We start from the raw sequence: 27,352 nt of genomic DNA, 5'->3' as shown, positions 1-27,352 counted from the left end.
TGGCTAAACTGCACAGAAAATGTGACTTTATTATCACTGTTTGTTACAATGTAAACTGCCTCGTGATAAGATTTAAAACATAATAAACTGAGAGGATCATACATGGTACGATTGAATCACCATCAAGGCTCATGTTTAGTCCAGTTAAGCCAGTCTGAGGCAGCATCGCACCAGTTCATCAGACCAGTGAACTGCAGTGAGTGGAAACAAAAGTCGCCACCACGTTTGAATGTAAACAGCCTGCTCGCTCGCTCTCTCTCTGTCTCACACACACACACACACACACACACACTCTGTCAGGCCCTACAAGTGGCCCGCACAAATTAGCCTCAGCAGGAGACGCATCGCCATGGCAACCACGGCCCTCCCTCTCCACACAAAAGGGGAGTGGAGTTGTGGGTTTGAAAGCCTTTGTTTGACTCTGTGGTGGCAGAGTGTGTGTGTGTGTGCGCTTGTGTGTGTGTGTGAGTGTGTGAGCCGGTCAGTGTGTGGACAGACAGAGACAGACGGCAGCTTCTGGGAAGTTTTCCGTCATTTTCCGTTTGTCTCTGACAAACCCAGAAGGAAGCGAAGCGGGCAGCTACGATGCACGGTGAGACCTGATGCATGTTTTAAACGGGAAGCGGTGCATTCAAGTGCACGCTTGTTGCACGGGGTTTTTAATGTCAGGCGCAGGGCTTTAGTGCTGTGGAATGAGATGAGATGCAGCGGTTTGTGTTCGGCTACATGACAGATGCACAAAGCGAGTTTCTTATGATTTCAGGCTTTTCAGGCGGTTGGATTTCAAGTCCAGTCTCTTTTCACTGAAAAAGTAGCATCTGCTGTCAGAGAATGGTCAGTGACATAAAGGGGAAATAAGAGAAAATCAGAAGTGATTTTATCAAACATGCGTGTTTAAAGGTGATTTGAATGATAATAATTTATATCCAACTCTCCTGCTCAGTCACTTTTGTGACTTTTTGTAGCCAGACACAACAGATATTAAGAACAATCTAAATCAATGTATGGACTGCTGCGTTTCTCTCATTGCAAGGATCTTAGATTTGGTCCAAAGGTGGGAAAGGTTTTAAGGCTTATCTGTGTTCTCTCTGCAGAGTCTCTCCATTTGAAAGTCAAATAGTCGTTGTACTACCAATCCAAACAGCCTAGAAAAGCTGCAACACCTTGTTTTTTAACAACTTTAACAACAAGAATTGGCCCCATCGCTGTCGTTATTGCTGTGTACCGTATACTGCCATGCACGGATGAACAGACAGTCCCTCAAGTTTCCTGCTTGTTGTCTTGTTAATTGGACTTGAAGGTTTTAGAACCAAAATGATCCACATTGAATTTCAAGAAGGAAAAACATTTAACTTGAGATGGAGCCTGCAAACCAATGCTGTATAAGAGCATGATGGGTATTGTAATCGAGCTTTCAAGGCAAAGCATGATAGAGGTTGAATACGTGATGAGGAGACTGTTCAGTCAATGACATGATAACGAAGCGAAAGTCGATTCTCTGATGATGATGATGATGACGATGGTTGTGTAAGAATGGCTCAGTTATGGGATTTCACTTTGGATTGAAGGTTATGTTTCTTTTCTGAAATCCGTCTTTGTGATGCTGAGATGGGAATAAATGTCAGTCATTTGTTGTACAAATGCCAAACATTTGATTGGTTCCAGCTTGACAAATATGAGAATGTGCTGCTTTTCTGTGATTTCTGCTGTAAATCGAGTACCTTTGGCTTTTGGACTGCTGGTCAGGCAAAACAAGCAATCTGAAGACAATCACTTTGGGCTCTGGGGGATTGTGATGCCTGTTTTTCTCCACTGCTCTTGCACATTTGATAGACTAATCCACTAATTGATTAATTGGAAGAACAATTGACAGATCAATGGATAATGGGAAAATGAAAGTTTGTTGCATTCCTAGCCCATAGCTGCTCTTCGTCCAGCATGTTGCTGTTCTGATATTCTCTTCTGAAGAGGCCAACCAGGCGTCTTAACACTGACCTGCTGTGTTATGCAGTCAGTGCATCATTTTCAGTTATTTTAGTTTAGGCTGCTGTTGATTCAAGACGTTTTGTTCAGTAGAAACAACCTGCACAAAAATATTCACAGCATTCGGTCTGATGCTGTTATTCAAGAAGACGCTGGAGGACGTTTTCTATGCAACTTAATTGTCCATGATATCTGTGTGTTTATTGGTTTCATACAAGTAGCTCTACCTCTGCAGGTTTCCTTTGTGTCATTGACATTTTTGAGGAATTTACAAACGCAAGAATCCTCATCCAATCTGGGTCAGGCTTAAATCCAGCAGGGTCAGGGATTTAGGTTGGATTTCTATCCATCTATGAGGGGAAAACATTGTTCCAGGGATTCCCCAGAACTCAGAGAAGGAGCTCCTACTGAGCGGGGAGTGATAATCCCTGCTGGCTCCCACATTCAGACCTGGATGCCCAGAAGCAAACAAGACTTCTGACAGAGAAACAGAGATTTTGGAGTTCTCGATGCTCTTAAAGCAAGAATGTTGATGCTGACAGAGGGAAAGTCTTCCAATGTTTTCAGCTTTTAAGGTGCAACAATCAAATGCTGAAACATCAGCATCAAAACTGCCAAATGTTCTCTGGTTCCAGATTCTCAAATGTGAGAATTTGCTGCTTCGCTCTGTTAATATGATGGTATATGTAGTGCCTTTGCGGTTCAGGACTGTTGGTCAGACAAAATAAGCAGCTAAAAGACGTATCATTGTGATTATATAGTAGAAATTAAAGGACTAATTGGAAAAAATGGATGGATTCATCTATGTGGAAAATCATTACCCTCAAAGTTGAGATTTTGAGTACAATCAGAGGCAGAAAATCTTCTAGGCGAAAGGATGAAACTGGATTCACTGAAGGTCGCCTGAGGAAATGAGACAAGCTCATTTAACACTTTCTGGGTAATGACCAATTATCTCTCGCTGCCGCTCGGGGCCACTGAAGTGCAACTGCAAGCTTATACGACAGTAACTGTAACGTGGCCCACAGAGGATCTGGATTAAAGTAGTTAGACAGCCGTGTGTCAGCAGCTCGGCCCAAGTTATTTTTCATTGACACAAATGAGCCCCCCTAACTTCATCCGAGATGTGCCAGTCTGGAAGTGAGCTTCATATTTTATTGGAGGTCCAGTGTGAGTGGGCAAGGCAAGGCAGGTAGTCTGCAGTGTGTTTTAACCACAAATATCAGCGTAAGGTCAGCCTTTCATGACAGAGCGAGTCTCATCCTGGCCTCCTTTGCACCCCCAACACTTAATCAGAGTTGTGAGTGAATTAATGGAGAATCTGTAGAAAATTAGCTGAAAATCGCTCAGAATGAAGAATTATTAAATGAAAAATCTTCAGGATGATGCAGCGTTCCACCTCTCTGGACTCTTCTTGCCGGCAGTGAAGGGTGGGCGGCTCGTCCTGAGTTTGGTTGTCTTCCGTGTCTTCCCCCGCCGGTTCCCAACCCCCTCGGGAGCGGACCGCCACGCCTCTTTTGTCCTGTTGAATAGCCTGAGCTCCGAGCCTTTTAGCAGGGAAGTTGGGCTGAGAAAGACACTGAGTTTACCCCTCAGGCTATTGTTGTCACGCCCCTGTAGAGGCCTGAGATGGTCTAGATGCTGAGTTAAATGTCTGTTGTTGTTCTGAGCTGATCGATGGTTGGACTCCTTATTCCAGAGCAGTCAAAACCAAACTGTACTTCAGTATCTGCGGCGTATTGAAATGAACACAATAAGCACTTTGCTGCAAAGATAGAAAACACTAATTTCTGATGTGCAGAAGCTGTATTCATGTTATATTCTTTATATGACACATGATGCTAAATAAAGTCAAAAAGCATCATTCTGTGTAAGACCCAGAAGGATTTTTCTCTGCAGGGACTCAATAGTGGTCTCAGTTTGGGCCATTCATTCTCACTTCAGGAAACTTTAGCTTGTTCATTATTAGACATGGTGAATGGAATAAATCAGATGGACCTTCTGGAATACAACGTGTCAGAGATGAGGTGAGAAAGCACGGCCTCTTTGACTGCAGACTTTCTTTTCCTCTCATCGTGGCAGAAGCAGCACTTTGACACAGCATGAAACTTCTCCAGATTTCAGAGAGTGAAATGAGGATAGAAAAGAAGGAAGAAGGAGCGATTCCATTCACCAAGTTGATCAGACGACTGTATGAACCTCCCAAAAAGAGTGGCTGTTGACGTCCCAGAAGCAGCCAGGATCTGAGCAAAAAGAGGAAGCGATAGAGAGAAAACGGGGGAAAGAAAGGCAGGAGGCAGAGGGCAGCTTCCTGACACCGCTCAGCTTTGTACGCTGCAGCCCGACCGTATGCAAATGTGGTTATGCTAATGAAGCCCCCTCTGCGGCCGGTGGCTGTTAAAGGGCGCCATTCAATCATTCAGTCAAGATCTGGTGGTGAATTGGCCTCCCTTCATCTCAGCAGCTCAAATGGGCCATCAATGAGCTATCAGGGGAGATGGGCGCTGAATAAAGGGGGCATTACGAGTGGGTATGAAAGCATCCTCTTATTCTGAGCCCCCCTACACCCACGGAGGTTACAGGGTGACAGGGGTCCCCGGGAAAATGGCTGTCACTGAATGCACTTCTGTAAGTGATAATGGTATCTCAATGCCAAGTGTGTTTTCTGCAGGGTTTTGATTTGTCGCCGGCTCCTGCTGTCGAAAGCACTCGTCCGAGTTCAAAGTTGAACGATGAATGAGTGCTGTGCAGCGTTGTGTGTGTGAATGTCTGTACATGTGTGGAAGTTTAAAGGGATGGAAGCGGGGTGGGGTTCACAGACGTCATACGACTGGTTCAGCTCTCAGAGGAATTTAAAAAGCCAGATTTTTATGCAGATATGTAGCTTCTCCTGGCGCACAGTTTTAGTTTTCAATCATATTTAACTGTCTGGTTCAGCCTCAGTGTCTCCAGCAGCAGCTGTTTAAACTCCCCGTCCACTACCTGCTCAGTACCAAACAGCAGACACACAGTTGGAGACTAGCTGGTGAAGAAAGTGGAACAGTCAGAAAGCCAGAGGAGGTCCGGGATTGGTGGAGACCAACCACAGAGCCAACAGGAGTCTGAATGTCGGTCTTAGATCTGTCAGCTGGACACAAACAGAATTCTATGGGGATGCTCAGAGTTGATGTTGGGGGTGTGTGAGATGTTGTGTTTTCAGCTTGTTCTGATACCCCTGGTGGTCAAAAAAGAGAGAACCCACCACCACCATTTCTTCCCTCAATCCAAACAGCAATAAGTTTTTTTTTAACCATTTTATCCCAGTAAAGTATCCTGTATAATAACAGTGTTCAGTAATGGAGGCAGAATCCAAAACCAATCACCACCAGCCGAAACAAAATTACACCTCCGTCAAACACTGTGCGGGATGATCACATTGTGTCCGCCATCCTAGATTGTCAATCCTGTTGTAATAGTGTTGTAAGAGCAGCATCGACTGGACTGAAGTGCAGAGGATCATTAATGAAAGTGTCGTCAGCTGACGCTGCAGGAAGCTGTTAGATGCTCGTTCCTCTCAGATTACACATTCACAAAGAGTTCATTTTCATCTTATAGGTTTTTTTATTATCATTTTAACATAAAAACATCAACATGACAGAAACCAGCAGAAATCTGATCAAAACTGAGATGTTTTTGATTGATACCAGCAACAGTTATATGATATATTTTCATTTATTAATCTTGGAAATATATATGTGCTATAAATACGTGTAAAACTACGTTGGATTTACATTCAACTTCTCCAGTTAACAAAAAGCTTTGAGTATTTTCTCAGTTGCAGACGACATTGTAAAATTTTCCAACATTTAACTGGTGGCTTCACATTTATCCTGAATTCTGCCTCTAGATGCCTGACCAGTTCGACCAGACGTTGGTTCTGAACCAGCTCAGATATTCTGGCATGTTGGAGACGGTCAAGATTCGGCGCACCGGCTTCCCCATCAGGAGACCTTTCCAAGACTTCTGCTCCAGGTGTGTCATCATCCGTTGCTTTTACACACATGTCAGCTTCTATGCTGATGTGACAGGTATTGATGGTTGTGTCTGATGAAAGTGCAGGTGTTTGTTTAACTCCCCTGTTCTCCAAATACTTTCATTTTCTAAATCAGTGGTATCTCAAGTCAAGACTAATAGTGTTAAACTAAAAATGGACCAGAGGATCCATCTTTTTAAAACAAACCTGTGGAGATGCCTAATGCTCTTTTAATTAGTCAAATAAAACCAAGATCCCTGCTTCCTCAGGTACAAGGTGTTGATGCGGGGCGTGATGCTGCCAGATGACCCCAGAGGGAGCTGCATCCAGCTGCTGCACCTCTATGACAGCAGCAGTGCTGAGTGGCAGCTGGGCAAGACCAAGGTGAGGACAGATGTTCTTTGCTTTGACACTCAGATGTTTTAAAAAGTGTCCTCCTCAGAAACTACCTTCCCGCAGATTTGCATTTCCTGTTAAACATCAATTAATTGGACTTTGGTGTATGCTGAGTCCACCACAATAACTGACTCTTTCCTGTCAAACCCTGAGCACCTGAACGTCCTGTCGTTCGCTCTGCCTCCGGCTCACACCGGCTCATCCGTATTCTCCTCGCTAACATGAATATGACTGGATGCAGGCTTGCTTTGCCGCCGGGGAGCACCAATCCATTTTGGCTGCTCTCTGCTCCCCTCAAGGCTTAATTTGGCTTCATGCGTCTTACAAATCCAGCTCAATGAAACCATTCCAGAGCTCAGGTACCTGTGTGACTGCAGGCTCTGAGTGTGTGTGTGTGTGTGTGATCATGAATAATTGAAGTCCAGAGCACCTGAAGCGTAGAATCCAACAGTTATTGGATCCAGTCTTCATCCCCTCGGTCTATTGCTCTGAGCTTCCACTACACCAGATCTGTGTGTGTGTGTGTGTGTGTGTGTGTGTGTGTGTGTGTGTGTGTGTGTGTGTGTGTGTGTGTGTGTGTGTGTGTGTGTGTGTGTGTGTGTCCTGTGGGGAAATGACAGATGGGGGACACAGATCCCTAAACACAGCATGACCGTGTGATACTGCAAGAGGTGACAGCAGTGGATGGAAGGATGGCCATTAGTGTGTGTGTGTGTGTGTGTGTGTGTGTGTGTGTGTGTGTGTGTGAGAGAGAAACTGAATCAAGAGTCAAGACAACAGTACTCCGGAAAAACAAGTGTTACCTGGATGATAAAATAAAAAGTGACCTAGCTTGGCTGGTAACTAGCATGCCGAGGCTAACCACTCGCTGGACTACTGGTTTGGCTGGTTAGGGTTAGCCTCTGAGGCTAGCAGCGTGTCTCTACATGGCATGCTAGTTACTAGCCTTGAAAGCTAATGAGCAGCAAAGCCAGATCCAGCAGATAGCTAGATTAGACGCATAAGTTACCACCTCAGCCGCTTCCCATTTCCCGCCGCCATCCTCTCAGTTACCACCGCCGGCTTGCCATTGGCCACATCAGTAGCTGGTTTTGGCTAGGATATAGCCGCCGCTGATCTCTCAGTAGTCTCAATTATGTCCCTTATGCTGCGCCATACATTTTGATACCAGTGGAATCTTAGCAGTCTTAGGAAATAACAGTACAATAATACATTTATCACCATTTCCTACAATTACAGGTGTAGGTCACATGAAAAACATTAAAATATTGACCCTGAGGTCATCACAGGGTTAAAATGTGTGATTTAATTAACACGCTCAGGAGCATCTCCTACCTATATTACTGAAAAGATGACTGCATACTGAATATGTCCATGAATATCCATCATATTTTCTTTTTGCCAAACCAAAAATGCATGTTGTACTTACAGAATACCGTAGTGAGACTACAGAAAGCTTCCAGGCGCTATATTATAGATAGATTTGTGTGTTTTGTATTTGTTTTTAAGACATCTTGGTAAAGTTTGAAGGGTGGAGATGTAAAAAACTCTGCCTCTGGTGGAGGCTATTCATGTCGTCTTCGTCTCTTTTCTGGGTTTTAATGTGCTCAATGCACCTGCATGTTAGAGAGGAAGCTGGGTGTGCTGCCACAGGGCAGCACTGAAAAGCCACCGTTTACCATATAAGAGTCAGTGGCCCTTTTTTTTTTGTAATGTCTTCTAGATAAAAACTGCTCAGAATATTCAGTTTATTCACGTTGGTTTGCTTTATACTTGCAGGCTTGTCTGAAATGTAGTGTCCCCCCACCTGAAAGCCCTCTGTAGAGCGTGGACGCTCCTGCTGCTGTAAACCTTTAAATCAATTCTATGTCCCTCAGAGGGATTCGTCCACTTTGTCCCCGTGCCTCTCGCAGTGAGATTTACATCGAGCCGGCCTCCAGCTCCTTTCAGTCGGCACATGTCCCGACTATTGTCTGCGAGTTGTTTTTTGTTTTTTTTTACAGCCTCAAACTTAATTTCCTGGAAGTGATGTGGTTCTGCTTGCCTCTCCCCGGGTCCTGATCTCTCCACAGGCCTGACCCGTCACGGCGAGCGGCGCTCCCTGAAGGCCCCCGACAGCAAGAATCAAAAGTGCGCTGAGGCTTAGAGCAGCTTTTGTTGCACTAATTAGCATAGTAATGATTAAAAGGGATTAGCTGTTCAATTCACTGGGATGCAAATGTGTGCGCCCGTACGTCAGGCCGCACTGTGAGCATGTGTGATTCACGCTGGAAGCTGCTTAATAAAGTGAGGCTGCGCTTTGTGTGTGTGGTGTGTTTGTTTGTGTGTGTATGTCTCACTTTGTGTCTTTGCGTCGTCTTTTATAGAAGAGTTTACTTGTGTGTGTTGTGGGGACATAAATCTGATCATACATTGCGTGGACTCACAAAGACCTGGTCCCCACAAAGACCTGGTCCCCACAAAGACCTGGTCCCCACAAGGCTAGCCTGTTATTTTGTGCGTGTTTTCAATCACACTTGAATAAGTGGGTGTGGGTGTGTTTATAGAGCGCCATTGTTTTAATGTTAGTGGATTTGTGCAGCCTGAGATTTTGGGACATGCTTAAAAAATGATGCAACCAGAGGAGACACACCTCTGCATATGATGTACATGTAGTCAGCCTCTGTACTTTAATGTGCTCTGTAGTCTTGCGGTTCTTGTATGGCAGCCGTTGCTTTATACTTTGATCAATTAGATTTAATTTTTAGGGAAATGTTGGAGCCTATTTAACTGCTTCCCCTGCAGATAAGACCCGTGGTCAGGTTCTGAAATATAAGCCATTATCATGTATTAAACTAGCCAACAGTAAAAGAAGGTTAACACATTCTGGCTCTTACAAATGAAAATTAACTCTTGGGCTTTGGTCGATACAGCCTGACCTGGTCTGATATGACCGTTAGCTTATGGTGGCTAAGCTTAGTATGAATGAGAAACTGACATTAACGAAGCAGGTCACCGACTTTACGACAACTCTGTTCTTTACCAGTATCCTGCGATGACCGTTTGTGGCCACAGTTCATCCAAATTTACGAAGCACGTTTTTGTCAATATAGCCTACTAAAACAACTTTACTCTAAAGAAATGACTTAATTTTAAAAAGAAATTTGTAATGCATTTTATTTACGAGGTTTATGGTTTTTAATCTGCTCGGATGCTTGAAACAGTTGCAAAGGCTTCTTCAACCTGACAGCTAAATTCAGGGGGAGACACCGGTGTGTGTGTGTGTGTGTGTGTGTGTGTGTGTGTGTGTGTGTGTGTGTGTGTGTGTGTGTGCTGGGGCATGTTTCCCTGTTAATTAACCTGCTTGTCAGTGGCGTCCAAATCACCCCAAGTTTACTTTTCCTCCTGAAAATCTCATTAGTGCCTCACTGCTGAGGATTCAACACTCTGCCAACAACACACACACACACACACACACACACACACACACACACACACACGCACACACGCACGCACGCATCATTCAGCAGGAGAAAGGCGGTCTGCTCTCCTGTATCTTTGTAGCACCGTGACATTTCCCCACCATCCCTGTCGCCTGAGACCACGTCCCATATCTCATTTTCCTCCCTCCCTAATCGGATTAACCCCCAGCGTCCCTCGGTGGGCCCAGTTTCTCTATCAATGGAGGACAGCTCGGCTCCTACAACAGGCAGCTGCACTAAGTGCCTGTAAGATCTGTCCTTTCAGACAGCGATGTCGCTGAAATCACTCGCTGCAGTAATCTGTGGTCTTTAGCGGCGTGAACAAAAGGAGAGGAGGATCCGGATTTGATTTATGTCGGCTGCTTTGTTCGGTTCAATTGTTTTTCCGGAAGCGAGTGTTTGTTAAATGGCCATGCTGTGGAGAAGGGAGGGACTGTCTCTTTTTAATTCTGTTCACTTGTAAATTCATAATGTGTGTGTAATCCAGCATGGGTGTACTGTGCCTGTTCAGTCACAGCACGAGGAGAAATGTTTTAAAATGTTTTAGACATTATGCTCGTTGAACTGAAGAAATTACCAATAAATATCATATTCATTCATTTTCAAACCCTGTTAAATTGCACAGAAAATGATGCTGCAAACGTGATTCCTAGTTGTAAAGGTTTAGGCTTCAAACTAGGGCTGATGGATGATGGCAGAAATCACAATCATCATTATGTCATTAATATATTTATATATATATATATGTGTATGTATAAAATCAAGATCACAATTATTTAGCACAATTACACATTGACTTTGGGAACATCATGCATTTATTTATGAACAGTGGATTGTCTTAAACTTTAAATATGACTAAAATGAAAAACAAATAAGAAATAAATGTCTTATAGTAATAATAATAAGAAGAAGAATGTAGGTACTTATTTAATATTTGATGGGTATTATAATGCCATTTTTAATTTGTTCTATAAAATGTAAGTAAGCACTGCTCTACAGAAACCTAATGTCCTGCAGGTGAATCACCCACATGATGGCTCACATGCTCGTTTGTCTTGTTACCTGTTGGTCTGATGAAATTCAAGATTCAAGATTCTTTATTGTCATTGGGCATGACATGTCAACAAAATTTGCATTGCAACCCCTGTGTTAGGAAAAAGATAAGAAAGATAATGAAATGAAATAAAGATAATAGAATAAAATAAACTAACGTGCAGCAAAAATATGCGTAAATGCAATAAAAGTATGCCAGAAATAAAAATATACTAAGACAATAAAAAAACAATAAAATATACCAACAGCAGCTGAAATATACTAAAATGTATGTACTGAATGCAGCTGACAATTTAGGTAAGCGTGTGTGTACTTAAATGTTAAGTACACAGAAGGTGCAGGCGGAGGTGAAGGTGGACAAAGTGCATTCTCCTCAAACTCAACTGAATAATGATCTGAAAACGTCCATTCTTTCCCTTTAAATGATGATATTTAAGAAGAAAACTCCTGACATTGATCTTTACTGATCCCTCCCTGCGCCTCCTCTCCTCCCCTCCCAGGTCTTCCTGCGGGAGTCTCTGGAGCATCGCCTGGAGAAGCAGAGGGAGATGGAGGTGCTGAAGGCAGCCATGATCATCCAGGCGCACGTCATGGGCTACATGGCCAGGTACGACTCAGTAGACCTCAACAGTAATATCAGAAGCCTTCGCAGAAACGGTTTCATGTCCCATTTGTTGATCGGCGATATCGTCCTGCACGCAGGAAGCAGTACAGGAAGCTGCTGCAGTGCATTGTGGTCATTCAGAAGAACTACCGGGCTTTCTACTGGAGGAGGAAGTTCCTGCTCCTCCGCTGGGCAGCGCTCACCTTCCAGAAGCGTGTGCGAGGCCAGCTGGCACGCCGGGCCTACAGCCAGCTGCTGGAGGAGAGGAGGAGGAGGGAGGAGGAGCGCCGCAGGAGGCTGGAGGAGGAGATGGAGAGGTGGGCTTGTCAGATTAAAGGATTAGTTAGTGGGATTTTTGTAAACATTGTACAAGTCGAAATTTACCCACAGCCCCTTTTTTTACTTCACAGTCAAAACATCATCAGCTATTAACTGTGTATTTCCCAGTTTTGTCCTTATATGAGGGTTTAAATGCTGTTTCAACGCCTTCTGTCCAAGATCAGGAAGACGGTTCTGCCAAGAAATACTAAATCCAGAAACCTGTATTATTAATATTATTATTATTTTGGAATAAAAAAAAGAAACTCCTAAACGCCTGATCACTGGAAATGATGACGTGCCAGATAATGGCTGTAATTAAGGCCCAAAAACTCGGCCTTGACTCACTCAAGTCCAGCTCGATGTCATGTGATGATGAAGCAAGCGTGTGATTGGTCTCATTCCTTGTCTAAACAGAATTAAACCACCTGAAGTGACTTGGCTCACCTGTGTGAAGCCTGAAATGGAGCTGCTTCGTCCTGTTGAGCACTAAAGGGCTTGAACCTGGAACCGCAGCTCGCAGCATTATTCATTTATGTTTTGGGCCTTATTACGGTCAAATGTATGAATAGTGAGTAAAAAAAAAATCAGAATCAGGCTTTAAAAGGTCACTGGTGAGACGGGAAATGCAATCTCTTATCTCTTACAGTCAGCTGATGTCTGTCTGTCTTTCTGTTTGTGTCTGCAGGGAGAGACAGAAGCTGGAGGCTGAGAGACTCACCAGAGAGGTACGAGGATGTGTGGATTACCTTCCGTTTATTATTTACTTCACAGCCTCAGCAGGCATTTTGGGTAGAACATTGAATTTATTTACACGTTTTTCATATTTTGTTTTGTATTCTTTATATTTATTCATAATTCATTCATTTGCGTTCATTGTTATATTCTTCAACCAAGCGACAGGTCGGTGTTTACTACTTATTAGCATTTTTCTTTTAATCCAGTTATTTTTCTCTATGATTTGGCCTTAAAAGTCTTTGTTTTCTTAAAAAAACATTCATCATTCTCTCTGTGCACATTATTTTTCAGGCATTTTGTAGAAATGAAGGCAAATCGCTGCAGTAGAATCATGAAAAACGACACATGAAAGTTTCATTTGTGTTAGAAACAGGTTGAAATGATCCCACTACACTGGGAGATTTGTTGCGAGAAAGCAAGACTTTTCAGACTTTAGAGAACTTTTCTTGATAAGGTGAACATTGTAGAGGTGCGAGGAAGACATAGACTGAGCATGATCATTGTTTGTGCAGAGGGAAGTGGGACACAAAAACTGTTCCCATCAGACTGTTTTCTAATTCTTGTCTATTTTCCATCAACAGGCTGAGGAGGCCAGAAGGCTGGAAGAGCTTCATCGCTCTGAGGAGTTAGCCTCTCTGGCTCTGACTCAGCCTCAGCCTGCAGTCGCAGCTGCAGCATCACCGGACGCGTCGGAGGAGTCAGCGGAGGCTCCAGAGGAGGCGTCTGAAGAGGAGGAGGTCCGTCCTCACGAGGCGTCTCAGGTAGAGGAGATCCTGCGACTGGAGCGGGAGATCCAGTCGCTGCAGAGGCAGAAGGAGCGTCAGGAGCTCTCTCTGACCGAGGCCTCCCTCAACCGCCTGCAGCTCCTCCGGGACCAGGAGCTCAGGCGTCTGGAGGACGAAGCCTGCAAGGCGGCACAGCAGTTCCTCGACTCGCTGAACTTCGACGAGATCGACGAGTGCGTGAGGAACATTGAGAGCTCCTTGGGAGTCGGCGAAGGAGATGAGAAGGAGAAAGAGGTTGGACGGAGGAGAGGCAACGAAGAGGAAGAGGTCGATGAAGGGTTTGGGGCTGATGATGAAGCCTTCAAAGACTCGCCGAACCCGAGCGAGCACGGACACTCAGACGGCCAGCGGACAAGCGGGATCCGAACAAGCGACGACTCGTCTGAAGAAGATCCGTACGCCAACGACGGCGTGGTCCCACCCCTGCCGCCAACCACCCTGCTTCACCAGCCGCTGCCTTTACCCCCTGTGCCCCCCGTCTGCCACAGCATCTCCTCCAGCGGGGACTCGGCCTACCGCCTGGCTTCATCCGAGGCTCAGTCTGATGACCTGGTGGAGCTCATACCGCCGGACGAGGATTCGGACTACGACCAGGACGACTACGACGAGGGCGCCATCGTGTCCAGCGGCAGTGTGGCCTTCTCCAACCCTCGCAGCGGCCAGTGGTCACCTGACTACCGCGGCTCTGTGGGCACCTACAACAGCTCAGGGGCTTACCGCTTCAGCTCGGAGGGGGCTCAGTCATCGGTGAGTCGGGTTTGCATGTTGGATCAGATTTTCTCCGTAGGGGCAGTAGCTTCTACTGCTGAGAGACGTTTGTCAGTTGTTTCAAGGAAGTTCTCAATCAGTTATTTTTAGGTGTAAGAGATCAAAAAGCCCCCCGCTTATCAGCAACAACTAATTTCCTATAGTAGTAGTAACTTGTGCTAAACCATTTTCCCGTGAATGTCTCATTTCTGTTCTTGTTATTCCAGTTTGAGGACAGCGAGGACGACTTCGACAGGTTCGACACCGATGACGAGCTGTCGTATCGGCGGGACTCCGTCTACAGCTGCGTCACGCTCCCATACTTCCACAGCTTCCTCTACATCAAAGGTACCCACTTCATTACAGGACTCTGAAAAGGACTGACGTGACCTCTGACTTCTGTGGGACAAGAGAAAAGAGGACAATAGAGTATCATAGTGTAGATTTTTTAAGCGGTTGAAGCATCCTTGTGTTACTTTCCCTGCGAGTCTTACAGAACTTTCACAACGGAAATAGAGAAACTCCCTTTTTACATATTAATGCCTTATTCTGGAGGTTGGGGTTCTTAAGTGAAAACGTTTATGACTTTGCGGTTGTAGAATATGGTCATGCATTAATAAGTGCTTTATAATGACCAAGAGCCACTATGCTGCTAATGTGCATGCTAATAAGCAGCTAGTTCATGGTGAACATATGTACCTTAATATTAAGTGTTAGCCCTTCATATTTTAGCTTAACAAAGTTGGAGAAACTTTAATACGCTCTTGGTTTTTCTTTATTTTTTTAATTAAAATTGTAATGTATTGTGTTGGTTGGGGCTGTGCACCGTATCTATCATTGTTCATCTATAATTCGCTCATTTTTGTGTGTGACACTATTTTATGATTGACTTTAACAAGGTCTGAGAACTCTCTTAAACCTGCAGTGCAGAGCTTTTGTCTCCCCCTTCTGGCACTGAGAGTAATTACATAAACACTGTGAACAAGTGCTGCTGATGTTCGCTCCCACCGTACTCCTACTTTCTGTTGTCTACTCTGTCGCTGCGGTCACTGCTGGCCGGTGTAAAACGCATCACCACCGGTGCTCCGGCGCAGGAACGTCGCTGCAGACGCCAGATTTAAAAACTCCAGTTTACTGCAGACACACAGAGATTCATGTGGTGGTGACAGTCCTTTAATGTATCGGACAATCATTTATATCTTAAAGTCCCACACACCAGCTTTAAAATGACACCAGTTGGCCTAAGAGGGCGCTGTAACAACACGTCAAACCAAGATCAGATGTTGTTTGTGTTTTTTTTCATGAGATCTGCTGTAATAGTTGGATTTTTCTTTCTTTGTGTTCCATCCTCACATCATTTTCTTCCCTCCAGGTGAACACATGAGTAAAAATGTCACATTTTCCTCTCCAGGCGGTCTGATGAACACATGGAAGCGGCGCTGGTGTGTCCTCAAGGACGAGACCTTCCTGTGGTTTCGGGCCAAGCAGGAGGCTCTGAAGCAGGGCTGGCTGCACAAGAAGGGAGGGGGCTCGTCTACGCTGTCCCGCCGCAACTGGAAGCGCCGCTGGTTCGTGCTGCGGCAGAGCAAGCTCATGTACTTTGAGAATGACGGCGAGGAGAAGATGAAGGGGGTGCTGGACATGCATAATGCCAAGTAAGGACTCATCAGCTACGTCCGTACGTCATCTTCAGTATGACGACATCAGAGGGAGCGGAGTCAGTTTTAACCACCTAAAACATTCATTTTTGGGTTTTTTTTGCATCGCTAACACTTATTAATATAGGCTGAGATTTAGAATGAAGGAAATGGTCAGACAGTAACCAGGGTGCAGTTCTTCTAATGGCCACTAGATGCCACAACTGAACAGCTGTCAAGGAGAGGTGAGACGCTTCTTACATATTTTTGTTTTCATGATCTGCAGAGAAATCATTGATAACACCGGGAAGGAGAATGGAATCGACATTGTGATGCCAGAGAGGACCTACCATCTGATCGCCGAGTCTGCCGAGGACGCCAGGTAAGTGTCTTCAAATAGTGATCATAACCTAATCAGAGGTCCAGATCATGTGGTCCAAACTGTTTTACATGACAGGTTTCAACACTTTTCACTCAGGGTCGTCGTCCGTTATCGTTAACGTGTAGGGGTGGAATCGTAAATGCAAAGATGCATCTGTGTCATGTCTCAGCTGAATTACACAGGTCTGCAAATAAGCCGGAAAGAAACAAACGCATGACATAGATCATCTTTTTCTGGTCTTATTTTCCCGGATATTTAGGATTAAACCCACACTCACATACACACATTCTCAGCATAATGAGGAGGAGGTGTTGTCACTGTGGGGTCGATGTGCCGGTTGCCCCTGGCAACACATTGATTTCCTCTCAGAGGGACAGTCCGCTTCCGTCGTATATCGGTCCTGACAGGATGATGAACAGAGTGAGTGTGTGTGTGTGTGTGTGTGTGTGTGTGTGTGTGTGTGTGTGTGTGTGTGTGTTGGCAGCAGGTGACATGTGAGCCAACGTCAGCTCCATATGTCTGAGACAGAACCAGTCCGAACACAGAATTACATTCATTTCTGCCTGACTTGTAGACAAAAAGGTAGAAATTAGACAAAAAAAATGGAATCCAATAGATCCAGCATCATTTCATCCAATAAAAATCTTTTAACGCCTGAAAGTTTCCTCTTTGTTTGTTTATTTCATTTTTTAACTGTCGAGACATACAAGCCTTTAGAAGCAGCTGATGATGCTAAGTAGATCAGGTGGATCAGATGTTTTATTTAACCCAAAGGAAAAGGAAATGAGATGTCAGTCTGTCCTTCATACACGTCCTGTTCACTGTCATTACATTACCGTCTTGACGACGATGATGATGATGATGATGATTTCGTCTCCATGGTTACAGCCAGTGGTTCAGCGTGCTGAGTCAGGTCCACGGCTCTACAGAGCAGGAGATCAGAGAGATGCACGACGAGCAGGCCAACCCCCAGAACGCTGTGGTGAGTGCCGTGAGGAAAGCAAAGCACTGTGGGAAATGGAGTTGTAGTACTGAACTGCTTCCTTTAACTGTGAACTGTGATTTAATATTGCTGCTAAAAACCTGCTTCAAACGATGTCCTAACAACAACAAGATAAAGTCAAAATCTTCCTCCCCGAACTTAAAGTATTTCCTATTTACCTCCAAAAACGTGGCTACAGATACCAGTTTAGCACAGCATGTTAGAAATGATGAAAACAGAATGCTGCCATGAAGCACTTCTGATCATTGATTTGCAGCATTGATCATACATCCAGAGACACTGACAGATAGAAGCCTCGATATGAATAGTGTAGAAACATCACTCAAAACACTGATGATGTGTGTTGATATGATGCCTCAGACTGGTTTCTGTCTTCCTGTGTCTGCACAGGAAGTCAAAGCTTCAGAATAAATACAAATATTCAGTTAAAACAATTAGACTTAATACATCTCAGCTCATGTTGTTGCATCTTTTCTTTGATTGGACTAAATCTGCCTCCGTTCACATCGCCTCTTCTCTTCGTTGACTCTGTTGTGCTGCCTTTAAAATTCACTTTGAGGTCAATCTGAACACACTTTTAGATGCACTTTATGTTTTTATGTGAACTGCCTTTGTTCTGCTCTGCTCAAGTCCTTTGTGTTGACAGGACACAGATGTGTTTGATAGGCTGCATCCTTTGTTCACTGTTGTACCTGTTCCCTGTGTGTGTGTGTGTGTGTGTGTGTGTGTGTGTGTGTGTTTCCATGGGGCAAGGGGAGGTGAAACTCATTATCCACATCCTTAACCTCCCTCTCTCTCTCTTCAGGGAACGTTGGATGTTGGAATGATCGATTCAGTTTGCGCGTCAGATAACCCGGAGAGGTGAGACCCTGCATCAGACACCTTCTCTGTGCAGACCTGCGCTGTTTCACACACAATCAGAAAGTGTCCTTCAGATAAAAGCCGACACTCCTCATTCAGGCCTGATGACATGTTCGGTTTCAGCACTTCAGCTGCTGGATTTCTCAACATGAAGTACTTTGTGGGTGTAAGATTTAGCAGTTGCATTAGTTTAACATCCCTCATAGTTGCAACAGCTCATGTGTGTCTTCTTCTATGGTGTCCTGCAGCTGATAGCTGCTGCAGAGACGGCAAAATAAAGTCATCTGTAGTTTTCAACTGAGCCACTAGGGGGTGCTCTTATATATGTTTGCAAATTAGGCAGCGGCATTAACACGAAAAATTCAGCTTTATTGCTTCAGGTTGGAGCTTCAATCTGCCCAGAACATGTTCATTTTTCTGGAGTTTCATCCTGCTAATCTCCACCTGATGATTTATAGAGTTTGTGATGTGTCAGCCGTTACTGGAAGTGTTCGATCCCTCTGTCTTCTTCTCATTATTTTTGTCACCATTAACTGCATGTCACAGGCCCAACTCCTTCGTCATGATCACGGCGAACCGCGTGCTGCAGTGCAACGCCGACACGCCCGAGGAGATGCACCACTGGATCACTCTGCTGCAGCGCTCCAAAGGAGACACCCGCGTCGATGGACAGGAGTTCATCATCCGAGGTGACGACACAATCACTTCACTATCTCATGCCTTCTGAGGCGGATCAGATTCACAGCAGCAGAGCAACAACACTCAGATATGAAGAATATTAGATATAAAAATGTAATTGCGGATGCAATTCTGTAAAATTGTTTAATTAAAGCAATTTTCACAGCAGAGTTTTGGTTCCTGCTGCTGTGTCAGGTTGACACAAGACACCAAATCTGAGCAACACAAATATCTGATTCCTTTATTTCCACCAGGCTGGTTGCACAAAGAGATGAAGAACAGTACCAAGGCCTCGCTGAAGCTGAAGAAGCGCTGGTTCCTGCTTACCCACAATTCCCTGGACTACTACAAGAGCTCAGAGCGTAACGCCCTGAAGCTGGGAACGCTGGTGCTGAACAGCCTCTGCTCCGTGATTCAGCCGGACGAAAAGGTCTTCAAAGAGACGGGTACGAAAACAACCAGCACGGACTTTCAGAATTAAGATGAATCCGAGTTTTTTAACTTTTAACTGCGTCCGTGTCGAACAGGAAACTTCATGTTGTTTAACAAGACTTGTTCCTTTCGGCTCTTCTTCCTGTTCGCGTTCAGGCTACTGGAACGTGATCGTGTACGGCCGCAAACACTCGTACCGGCTCTACTGTAAGCTGCTGAACGAGGCCACGCGTTGGGCCAACTCCATCCAGAACGTCATCGACACCAAAGCTCCCATCGACACGCCGACCCAGCAGCTCGTCCAGGACATCAAGGTAAGACGCGTCAGTTTAAAGCTGGTGGAGACCCACCAGGAGCTAAAAGACTGAGACACAAGTCACAGATTAATTAATGGACTGTTTTAATGCAGGAGAGGATCATTAAAGGCAGTCAGATTCAGATTCATTCAAAAATATTTCTACTTTATTTTTAATGCAGGAGATCACGATTAAAGATTTGTTGTTTTACTCCGTCACCAGTTTTCACCCCACAAATCCTGACATTTACTTCATCAAATATGTGACAGAAGCTATAAGACAAACCCGGGCAAACCAGCAGGGTCACTAAATATATCAAGACTTATTTTTAAGCCGTCCAGCTGTCCTTTGGTTTTTCGTTCAGGGCTGCAGGAGGGTCGACTGAGAGGAGAACCTGCACAAACAGAAAGATGCAGAAAACGTTTCTTCCCATTGAATTGTCACTATAACTATCAGAAATCTAAAATTCATTGACTCGTCTCTCACATTACTACACTGGCAAACACACCCGCTGCTGAAGACTGAACTGCTGCAAAGACGTCAGTCCTCATTTTAAAACTACAGTGAAGCCTCCGATAATCAGTCAGTTGATAAAGGTTGTCATTTGATCGTCGTATTGAAGTCAGGCTGCGCTGCTCTGTGCAGGAGAACTGTCTGAACTCGGAGGTGGTGGAGCAGATCTACAAGAGGAACCCCATCCTTCGCTACAGCCACCACCCGCTGCACTCACCGCTGCTGCCGCTGCCCTACGGAGACATCCACCTCTCAGGTGAGTCAAGCAGATGTGAAGCAGTCGGACGTTCAGGAGGAGCAACAGTCATCATGTAGGGCAGAAATATAAATCCCAGTGCGGAGCTGCTGTATTATCAGGTTTGAGAATCAGCATGGAAATTCCAGAGATGCTGAGAATTTTTATCTTTCTTCACAACAATTTGTTTTAGATTCATGAAATCACATCTCATTACTTTTAATTGTGCCATCACAGGACTCTTTAGGTTTTTTTTTTTTTATTTAACTACTTTATTTTCAGTTTTTTTATATGCAACATATAGAAACATACACAAACATTCCGATATACCAACAGTATACAGACATAACAAACAAGAGGGTAAAACTACTCTTCACCCCCGCAAAAAAAAAAAGGGGGGTCAGTGTGTAAACTCAATGCAAATGATTACATTGATTATTTGGTGCAGGGGAATGCAACTATTCATCTCAAAAGACCACCTGTCTATGAAGAGAGGGGAATCAGATTTCCATGACACCGCAATGCACCTCTTGGCCACGCATAGAGCAATTTCCACAAATTTAAGTTGTGCTTTGTTTGGAGAACTGCGAATACTCGTCAAGTTCCCCAACAAACAGTCTTTAGGGTTTTTTAAAATCCTTAATGCCTGTTAGCGGTTCATCTATTTTTCTCCCATGTTTTTAATCTGGATATTATATGAGGGAGGAGCAGGTTTTACTCACCTAACTGTGATGCATTTAAAGGCTGTTTATAAAACACACATTTTCTCTATTACAGTTCAGCACTGTGGCTGAAAAGTGTATAATGAGTGATAACAATAAGAAGTTAAAATGAGTAACATCATCAAAAGGCCACAGTTTATTGAAACGTCATGCAGAATTCATTAAGAGGCAGTTTCACCAGATACATACTGTATTATTTGCTACCAGCGAGGCAAAAATTAAACTGACCGATTTTCAAAAGGAGTTTGGTGACGGCGGCACTAACCCCTTCACTCCATCCCGTTCAGTTCAGAGAAACAGAAGCTACACGACGCTGCAGGACGAAGCCCTCAGAGTGTTCAGCTCTCTGCAGCACCTGGAGGGCGTGGCCGACCCGGTGCCCGTCATCCAGGGCGTCCTGCAGACCGGCCAGGAGCTCAAACCTCTGCGGGACGAGCTCTTCTGCCAGCTGATCAAGCAGACGACGCGGCCGCCGCAGCCCGGCGGCCCCGGGAACCTCTGCAGCTGGAAGATCCTGGCCTGCATGTCCTGCACCTTCGTCCCGACCAGAAGCATCCTCAGATACCTCAAGTTCCACCTGAAGAGGTGCTCGCACGTTGGCAGATGGACGAAGAGATTTGTGTCTTTAAATAAATACAAATCCAGAAAAGCTGACACGCTGTCTCTCCACAGGACTCGAGAGCTCTTCCCCGGCTCGGAGATGGACCGTTACGCCGCCTTCGCCCTCGACTCCTTGAGGAAGACTCGAGCCAGAGAGAACGTCCCGTCGCAGGAGGAGATCCGCTCCATCGTGGCCCGGCAGGACATGAGCACCACCGTTCACTGCCACGGAGGAGGATCCTGCAAGATCACCATCAACTCACACACGACAGCCGGAGAGGTGGGAGAAAACACGCGTGGTTTAATGTTACTGCTGCTGCACGAGGCAGGAGAACGAAGCACGTCACTTTCTGACAGTCTAAGTGCTTCTTAATCTTATTAATCTTCTTTCATGAGACTGCCGAGTTTAAATATTCAATAAAGGTGCAGAAAAGTTTGAGTGAAATGTCGTTAAGTAAAAAGGAGGAAGGGTTTTGTATAGAAACATGTCACAAAACTTCAGCAGTACAAACATTAATCAGCCAGTTCTCCTTCTGAAGAACTCGTGAATCGTTTCTACGTGTCTGCGAGTCATTTCCTGAAACGTGCTGTCGTGTAGTGAAGGTGGAAACTGCTTCCCCTCAGCTCGCCGGTCCTGGTGCTGCTGGACTGCTGTGGCACACACTCAGGATTGTTTGTGAAAACACACACACACACACGTGTGAAGCAAACAATCATTGAAAAGGTGACCGATAACTCTCTGAAGGGGAGCTGGATCGATTCTTCAGATCTGAACGAAGACGTCTTTCATTCTTTAAATTGTTTGATCTCACAAAATTCATCTGTATTGAAGGCTAAAGCAGTGTTGGTCGTTTGTGCGTGTGTGTGTGTGTGTGTGTGTCAGGTGGTGGAGAAGCTGATCCGCGGTCTGGCCATGGAGGACAGCAGGAACATGTTTGCTCTGTTTGAACACAACGACACCACAGAGAAAGCCATCGAGAGCCGCACAGTGGTGGCCGACGTCCTCGCCAAGTTCGAGAAGTAAGCGCCAGTGTGTGTGTGTCTGTCTGTCTGTCTCTGTCTGTGTGTGTGTGTGTGTGTGTGTGTGTGTGTGTGTGTGTGTGTGTGTGTGTGTGTGTGTGTGTGTGTGTGTGTGTGTGTCTTCATTAACTCGCTCTCTGCTCTCCAGGCTTTCGGCCAGCGCAGACGAACAGAACACCGGCTGGAAGTTCTACTTCAAGCTCTACTGCTTCTTGGACACCGACAATGTTCCCAAAGACAGCGTGGAGTTCGCCTTCATGTTCGAACAGGTAACGGACAGGTGATTCAGCCCAGACTAAACATTAGGTTCAGCTTATGATTATTCTAATTACTGATTCATCTGCTGATTATTTTCTCCTTCATTTGGTCTATAAGCATCATTAAAGGCCATATTTTGTCCAACCGGGAGTCCAAATCCCAAAGAGATTTCACTTTTCTTGATGCGTTATTTACAATCAAACGTTGATTTCTGGCTGTTTTTAGGCGTGAGCTTAAGTTCTGGTCCAGCAGCTCAGTGTAAAATTAAGCCCTGATACGTTTCAAAATGCCAGTTGTAACAGAAAGCCTCACTGAGAACTGTTCTTGAATCTCACCTGCTGTGTGTCTGCCGTCGACAGGCCCACGAAGCCGTCATTCGCGGTCAGTATCCGGCCCCCGAGGAGACTCTTCAGTTCCTGGCTGCCCTGAGACTTCAGTACCTCCTGGGTGATCACAGCTCCCAGGTCAGCCTCCCCGAAATGTCCCAGGTGTTCCCCATGGCGCGACTGCGGGCCCGGGTGCAGAACTCGGCCAAGACGTTCGCTCCGGGCGCCGGCTCGGCGGCGGACCGCTCGGGGACGTCGGAGAGGAAACGCTCGAGCTTCCTGGAGGGAACGCTGAGGCGGAGCTTCAGGAGCGGCTCGCTGAGTCGGCAGAAGCTGGAGGAGGAGAACAGCCTGGAGGCGTGGATGAGGGAGGAGGCGGCGGCGGCGAGAACCAGTGTGATGGACAAGTGGAAGAAACTGCAGGGGATGAACCAGGAGCAGGCCATGGTCAAATACATGACTCTGGTGAAGGAGTGGCAGGGATACGGATCCACGCTGTTCAACGTGGAGGTGAGATAACGTGTTTTTATTCACCCGTTTGTCTCATTATTTCCTGAAATGTCCACATGAGTAATTAAAGACGCTCCAAACTGTCTCTTCATGAGTAAATCTCTGAAATATGGCGGCAGCCTTCGCCTCAGTGTCACTCTGGCTCTACATTAACGACCTCTGACGAGACAAAATGCTCCTCGGTGTCGGCCTGACTCTGGATCAGATCTTATCTCAGTTTTTAAAATATTCTAATATCAACAAGCCATCGCAGTGTACCAGCACCAATCGTCCTTTCCTCTCAGTCCGGTCAGACCTCAGAGCCGCCATGTTTCTTGTTTCTGCCTGCCGTGTAGTGTCGTGACGGAGCGTTCCCCGCTGAGCTGTGGTTGGGCGTGAGCCGGGAGGCCATATCGGTGTACAAACGAGGGGAGCTGTGGCCTCTGGAGGTTTTCCCGTACGAACAGATCCTCTCCTTCGGAGCGCCGCTGCCCAACGCCTACAAGATCGCCGTGGAGGGCCGGGAGCTGGTGTTTGAGACTCAGATGGTTCGTACAGCACATTTCTGATGGACGTTCACATGTCACAGTAAAGCTCTGCACACATTTGTCCGCTGACAGCGTCGATTCCATTGCGATGAATTTGGTTCATAATTGCTGGTGTGACGACGCCTTAAAAATGAATCCTCACACGTCCAGAAGCAGATAATCAGATGTTGAAGGTTGAAGCGTCGTGAACTCTGTATTCACTCTCCCCTGCAGGTCATGGACATCGCCAAACTCATGAAGGCCTACATCAGCATGATCGTCAAGAAGCGCTACAGCAACTGTCAGTCCGTCAGCAGCCACGGCAGCCAGTGCAGCGCCTGGTGAACTCCGCCCTTTAACCTCCGGACTCACGGCCACTTGCTGGAGTGCTGCAGGAGCGTCGAGCGCGGGCGCCGAGTGGCCGCCGTCCTCTCACACGTCAGGCTGACTCTGAATGCTGGAGACCAACCACAATGCTCTTAATGCTAACTCGCTCACTGGTTTCATTCCAAAACATTAAACATCCACACCTGATTGGTCAGAACTTTAAAACAAGCGCAGTGATTTAAAGCGGGAAGGGAACGATGACCACCAAACTCTATTCACCAAAACGGGGAATTTCCCAGCTGTGGTCAGTAGGGAATAGATTTGTGAATAAGCACGTTTGGTCCAGAACCATGGACGCTGTGGGCGGTGCAGCGGGTGCAGCGGATAAATCTCCAGCCTGCACTTGGAAGTCGACAAAGCCCGAAATGATTGAGCAACAGAGTTCAAAATACATTTCCTGGAAAGTGATTGGCTCGTCAGCAGCACAGAATAACAAGCCTTCAGCCAGTTAGCGTGATCTCAGATTACATTTCAGATTACAGTAGACGAGCAGGTAGATGCCACCGAGACTTGCTTGAAGCATCGCTGCTAGCGTCACTAAGACTGACAGACGTCACGACAGCACATTCTGGCCACGTTCAAATGAAAAGAATCATTTAAAAAGTCTGGGTGTCAGTATCAGTACAAGCGATTCTGGACCTGGCATCGGCCGCTGCTGGTGTCCATCTAGACGTGTTGAACGCCACTGTGATGGAATTGCAGAGGTCTGTGCCGGCGTACAGGACGGCCTGTAGACCAGCGCAGAGGCCGTGCAGAGGCTGTGAACTAAGAAACAGCCTGAAAACACGACTTTATCATGATGATAAGACACCTGAGCAGGTTTGGATGATCAGAAAGTCGAGGGATGAGGCTCATAATCGATCACCAGAGGAGTGCAGGAAGGTCAACGCGCCGAGCTTCAGATTTCTGTCGTTAAAAACTCTCTAACAGTTGTAGGTGCAGCGTAAACTCACAAAGCCTGGAGGTTATCGAAGGGAACATTTGACTAAATGGACCTCAATACATTACCACACATATTATCCGGATTAATTCATTTGAGGGACTCGAGAACCTTGAATCAAAGGTTTTTACGTCCGTGATGAAGCACAGAATCAGTAAAAAAATCTGCTGTCCCCTAAAAAACATTCCAGCATTAAAATACATGTGCAGCAAAGTGAAGCTGCTCACGGCGCCGACGGCGGGCTGTTAATCCAGGAACAATTAATCAGAGCTTTTCATCCTGACACCGTCTGGGCCCCAAAAATAAAAACTAACTTCTCTCCTGTTTCTCAGGCCAAAGAAAACATGTGCAGGTTTCCTCGTCGGCTCACTCTGAACGTGTGGATGCGTCTTGTTTCGGAGTGACAGTTCGCGGCCGGCTGTCGCAGGATGGAGCTCTTTGTTACTGAGGCTTGTGTTTGTTCGTGTGTGTGTGTGTGTGTGTGTGTGTGTGTCAAAGCCTACAAGCAAACCTTTTTCTTTGCTTCGAAAAAACTCTGGGACACAAACTCTCTCCAGGACTGAACTGTAAATAATATGCAGCTGTGCTCGTCTCAAGCATTTCAAGTTTGCATCACAAGTGCCTGTTCAAACTAAAGCAGGATGAACTCAAGCCTTTGTCGTACCGACGCCACTCGTGTTCCTGTGCAACCAGAATCTGGACGGTGCTCCCATGTTCCCTTTAACTTCCGACGTACCGACACCGCAGCGGCCGTCCGGCCGTGCGAGTCCTTCATTTCTGAATACGTCCGAACACACACGCCCTCAGTTTTCTGTGTGAGCCTCCACAGCTGCAGCTCTTCAGCTCATCACAGTGCTCCGCTAATTTAGTGATTTCTCTATTAACATGATTAATTGCATCAATTTGCCGGATTAGCCAAACTCTGACATTCCTGGTTATTTTGTCCGTTAACTGAACTTTCACTCAGCCAGTAAAACTGAAACTGTTATTTCTGAATTGCAACACCACAAACATCCTTTTTAACCCACATCACCTTCTTCTGGGACGTATACTTCAGTATTTTGGACTTATGTGTAATGTTTGGAGAGTTTTGCTTAAAAAACCTGCACACTAAGAGATAAGTTTGATCACAGATGGTCCTTTTCCAGTCCAGCATTATTTTCCTTACAAATGTCCAAAATAAGACCGAACCCTTAGGATGTATCAGCTATTGTTTGCTATAGAAGACCTTTAGTTAGCTAACCCAGACCACAGAGACTGGACCATCAGGGGCGAGCAGAGCACTGTGGTGCCATCGGGCAGGTTTGGCTTTGAAAGACTCGCTCGGCTGGACGCTTTCGGCTGTTCTGACATTCCTACATTTCACTGGAGCTCCGCGGGCGGCAGATCCATCCAAAGACGCAGTGCAGGTTTCTTCCTTAGTGCCTTGTTGTATATTGTGTACACTTATTTTGTTTTCCGTGTGGTTTCCTTTTTTTTTTTTTTTTTTGGTATAATGTGCAATGTTATATATATATTATATATTATATAATCATGTGGCTGTACATTTTATACTGTAAGTCTTTGCCTTCTATTTTTCTCCTGAATGACAGTTTCAAGCTAAAAATCTTGCTGTATTTTTCTCTACACAACCATCAAACTGACCGTGGATCTTTGACAATACCGGTATCTTGTTTTTTATCTATTAGCTGTGTTATGTATTGAAAGGATGATTCTAACAATAAATGGTTGCATATTTGGTCTGAAGACGCGTTGCCGTGTTTTACCTTCGGTTCGACAGTCTGAATCGACAGTAGTAGCTTTATGATTTGAGAATGCTGCTGTAAAAGTCACCTGGTAATATCACCTGTTCAGAGTTTCATCGATCCACTACTTTCTGCAGACGACCTCACTGCGCTCCCGACAGCTCTGCTTACTGCTGTGTTACACAGGAAGTACTGAACGAGAGA

The 27,352-nt window shown here is 45.5% G+C and overlaps 1 protein-coding gene across 2 annotated transcripts in view; it reads left to right on the top strand.

Annotated features, from left to right (window-relative positions):
- The window catches only part of myo10 (myosin X), a 120,340-nt gene extending 93,191 nt beyond the window's left edge, over window positions 1-27,149 (top strand). For both annotated transcript variants that reach the window (XM_041948486.1, XM_041948485.1), the window contains exons 20-41: window positions 5,870-5,994; window positions 6,265-6,379; window positions 11,406-11,512; window positions 11,608-11,826; window positions 12,516-12,555; window positions 13,147-14,097; window positions 14,325-14,445; window positions 15,509-15,752; window positions 16,021-16,116; window positions 17,005-17,098; window positions 17,925-17,980; window positions 18,527-18,669; window positions 18,913-19,104; window positions 19,247-19,404; window positions 20,032-20,155; window positions 21,144-21,441; window positions 21,529-21,736; window positions 22,340-22,476; window positions 22,625-22,745; window positions 23,094-23,570; window positions 23,906-24,097; window positions 24,311-27,149. In XM_041948486.1, the coding sequence (XP_041804420.1) occupies window positions 5,870-5,994; window positions 6,265-6,379; window positions 11,406-11,512; window positions 11,608-11,826; window positions 12,516-12,555; window positions 13,147-14,097; window positions 14,325-14,445; window positions 15,509-15,752; window positions 16,021-16,116; window positions 17,005-17,098; window positions 17,925-17,980; window positions 18,527-18,669; window positions 18,913-19,104; window positions 19,247-19,404; window positions 20,032-20,155; window positions 21,144-21,441; window positions 21,529-21,736; window positions 22,340-22,476; window positions 22,625-22,745; window positions 23,094-23,570; window positions 23,906-24,097; window positions 24,311-24,421 (4,329 nt within the window). In that variant the 3' untranslated portion in view covers window positions 24,422-27,149. The remainder of the gene's footprint in view (window positions 1-5,869; window positions 5,995-6,264; window positions 6,380-11,405; window positions 11,513-11,607; window positions 11,827-12,515; window positions 12,556-13,146; window positions 14,098-14,324; window positions 14,446-15,508; window positions 15,753-16,020; window positions 16,117-17,004; window positions 17,099-17,924; window positions 17,981-18,526; window positions 18,670-18,912; window positions 19,105-19,246; window positions 19,405-20,031; window positions 20,156-21,143; window positions 21,442-21,528; window positions 21,737-22,339; window positions 22,477-22,624; window positions 22,746-23,093; window positions 23,571-23,905; window positions 24,098-24,310) is intronic.
- Window positions 27,150-27,352: the final 203 nt, after the last annotated feature.

The sequence above is a fragment of the Chelmon rostratus genome, chromosome 12 (assembly GCF_017976325.1).
Source record: "Chelmon rostratus isolate fCheRos1 chromosome 12, fCheRos1.pri, whole genome shotgun sequence".
Classification (NCBI taxonomy): domain Eukaryota; kingdom Metazoa; phylum Chordata; class Actinopteri; order Chaetodontiformes; family Chaetodontidae; genus Chelmon; species Chelmon rostratus.
The sequence above is the reverse complement of the archived record's forward strand: the minus strand, read 5'-3'. Positions and strand labels throughout refer to the sequence as shown.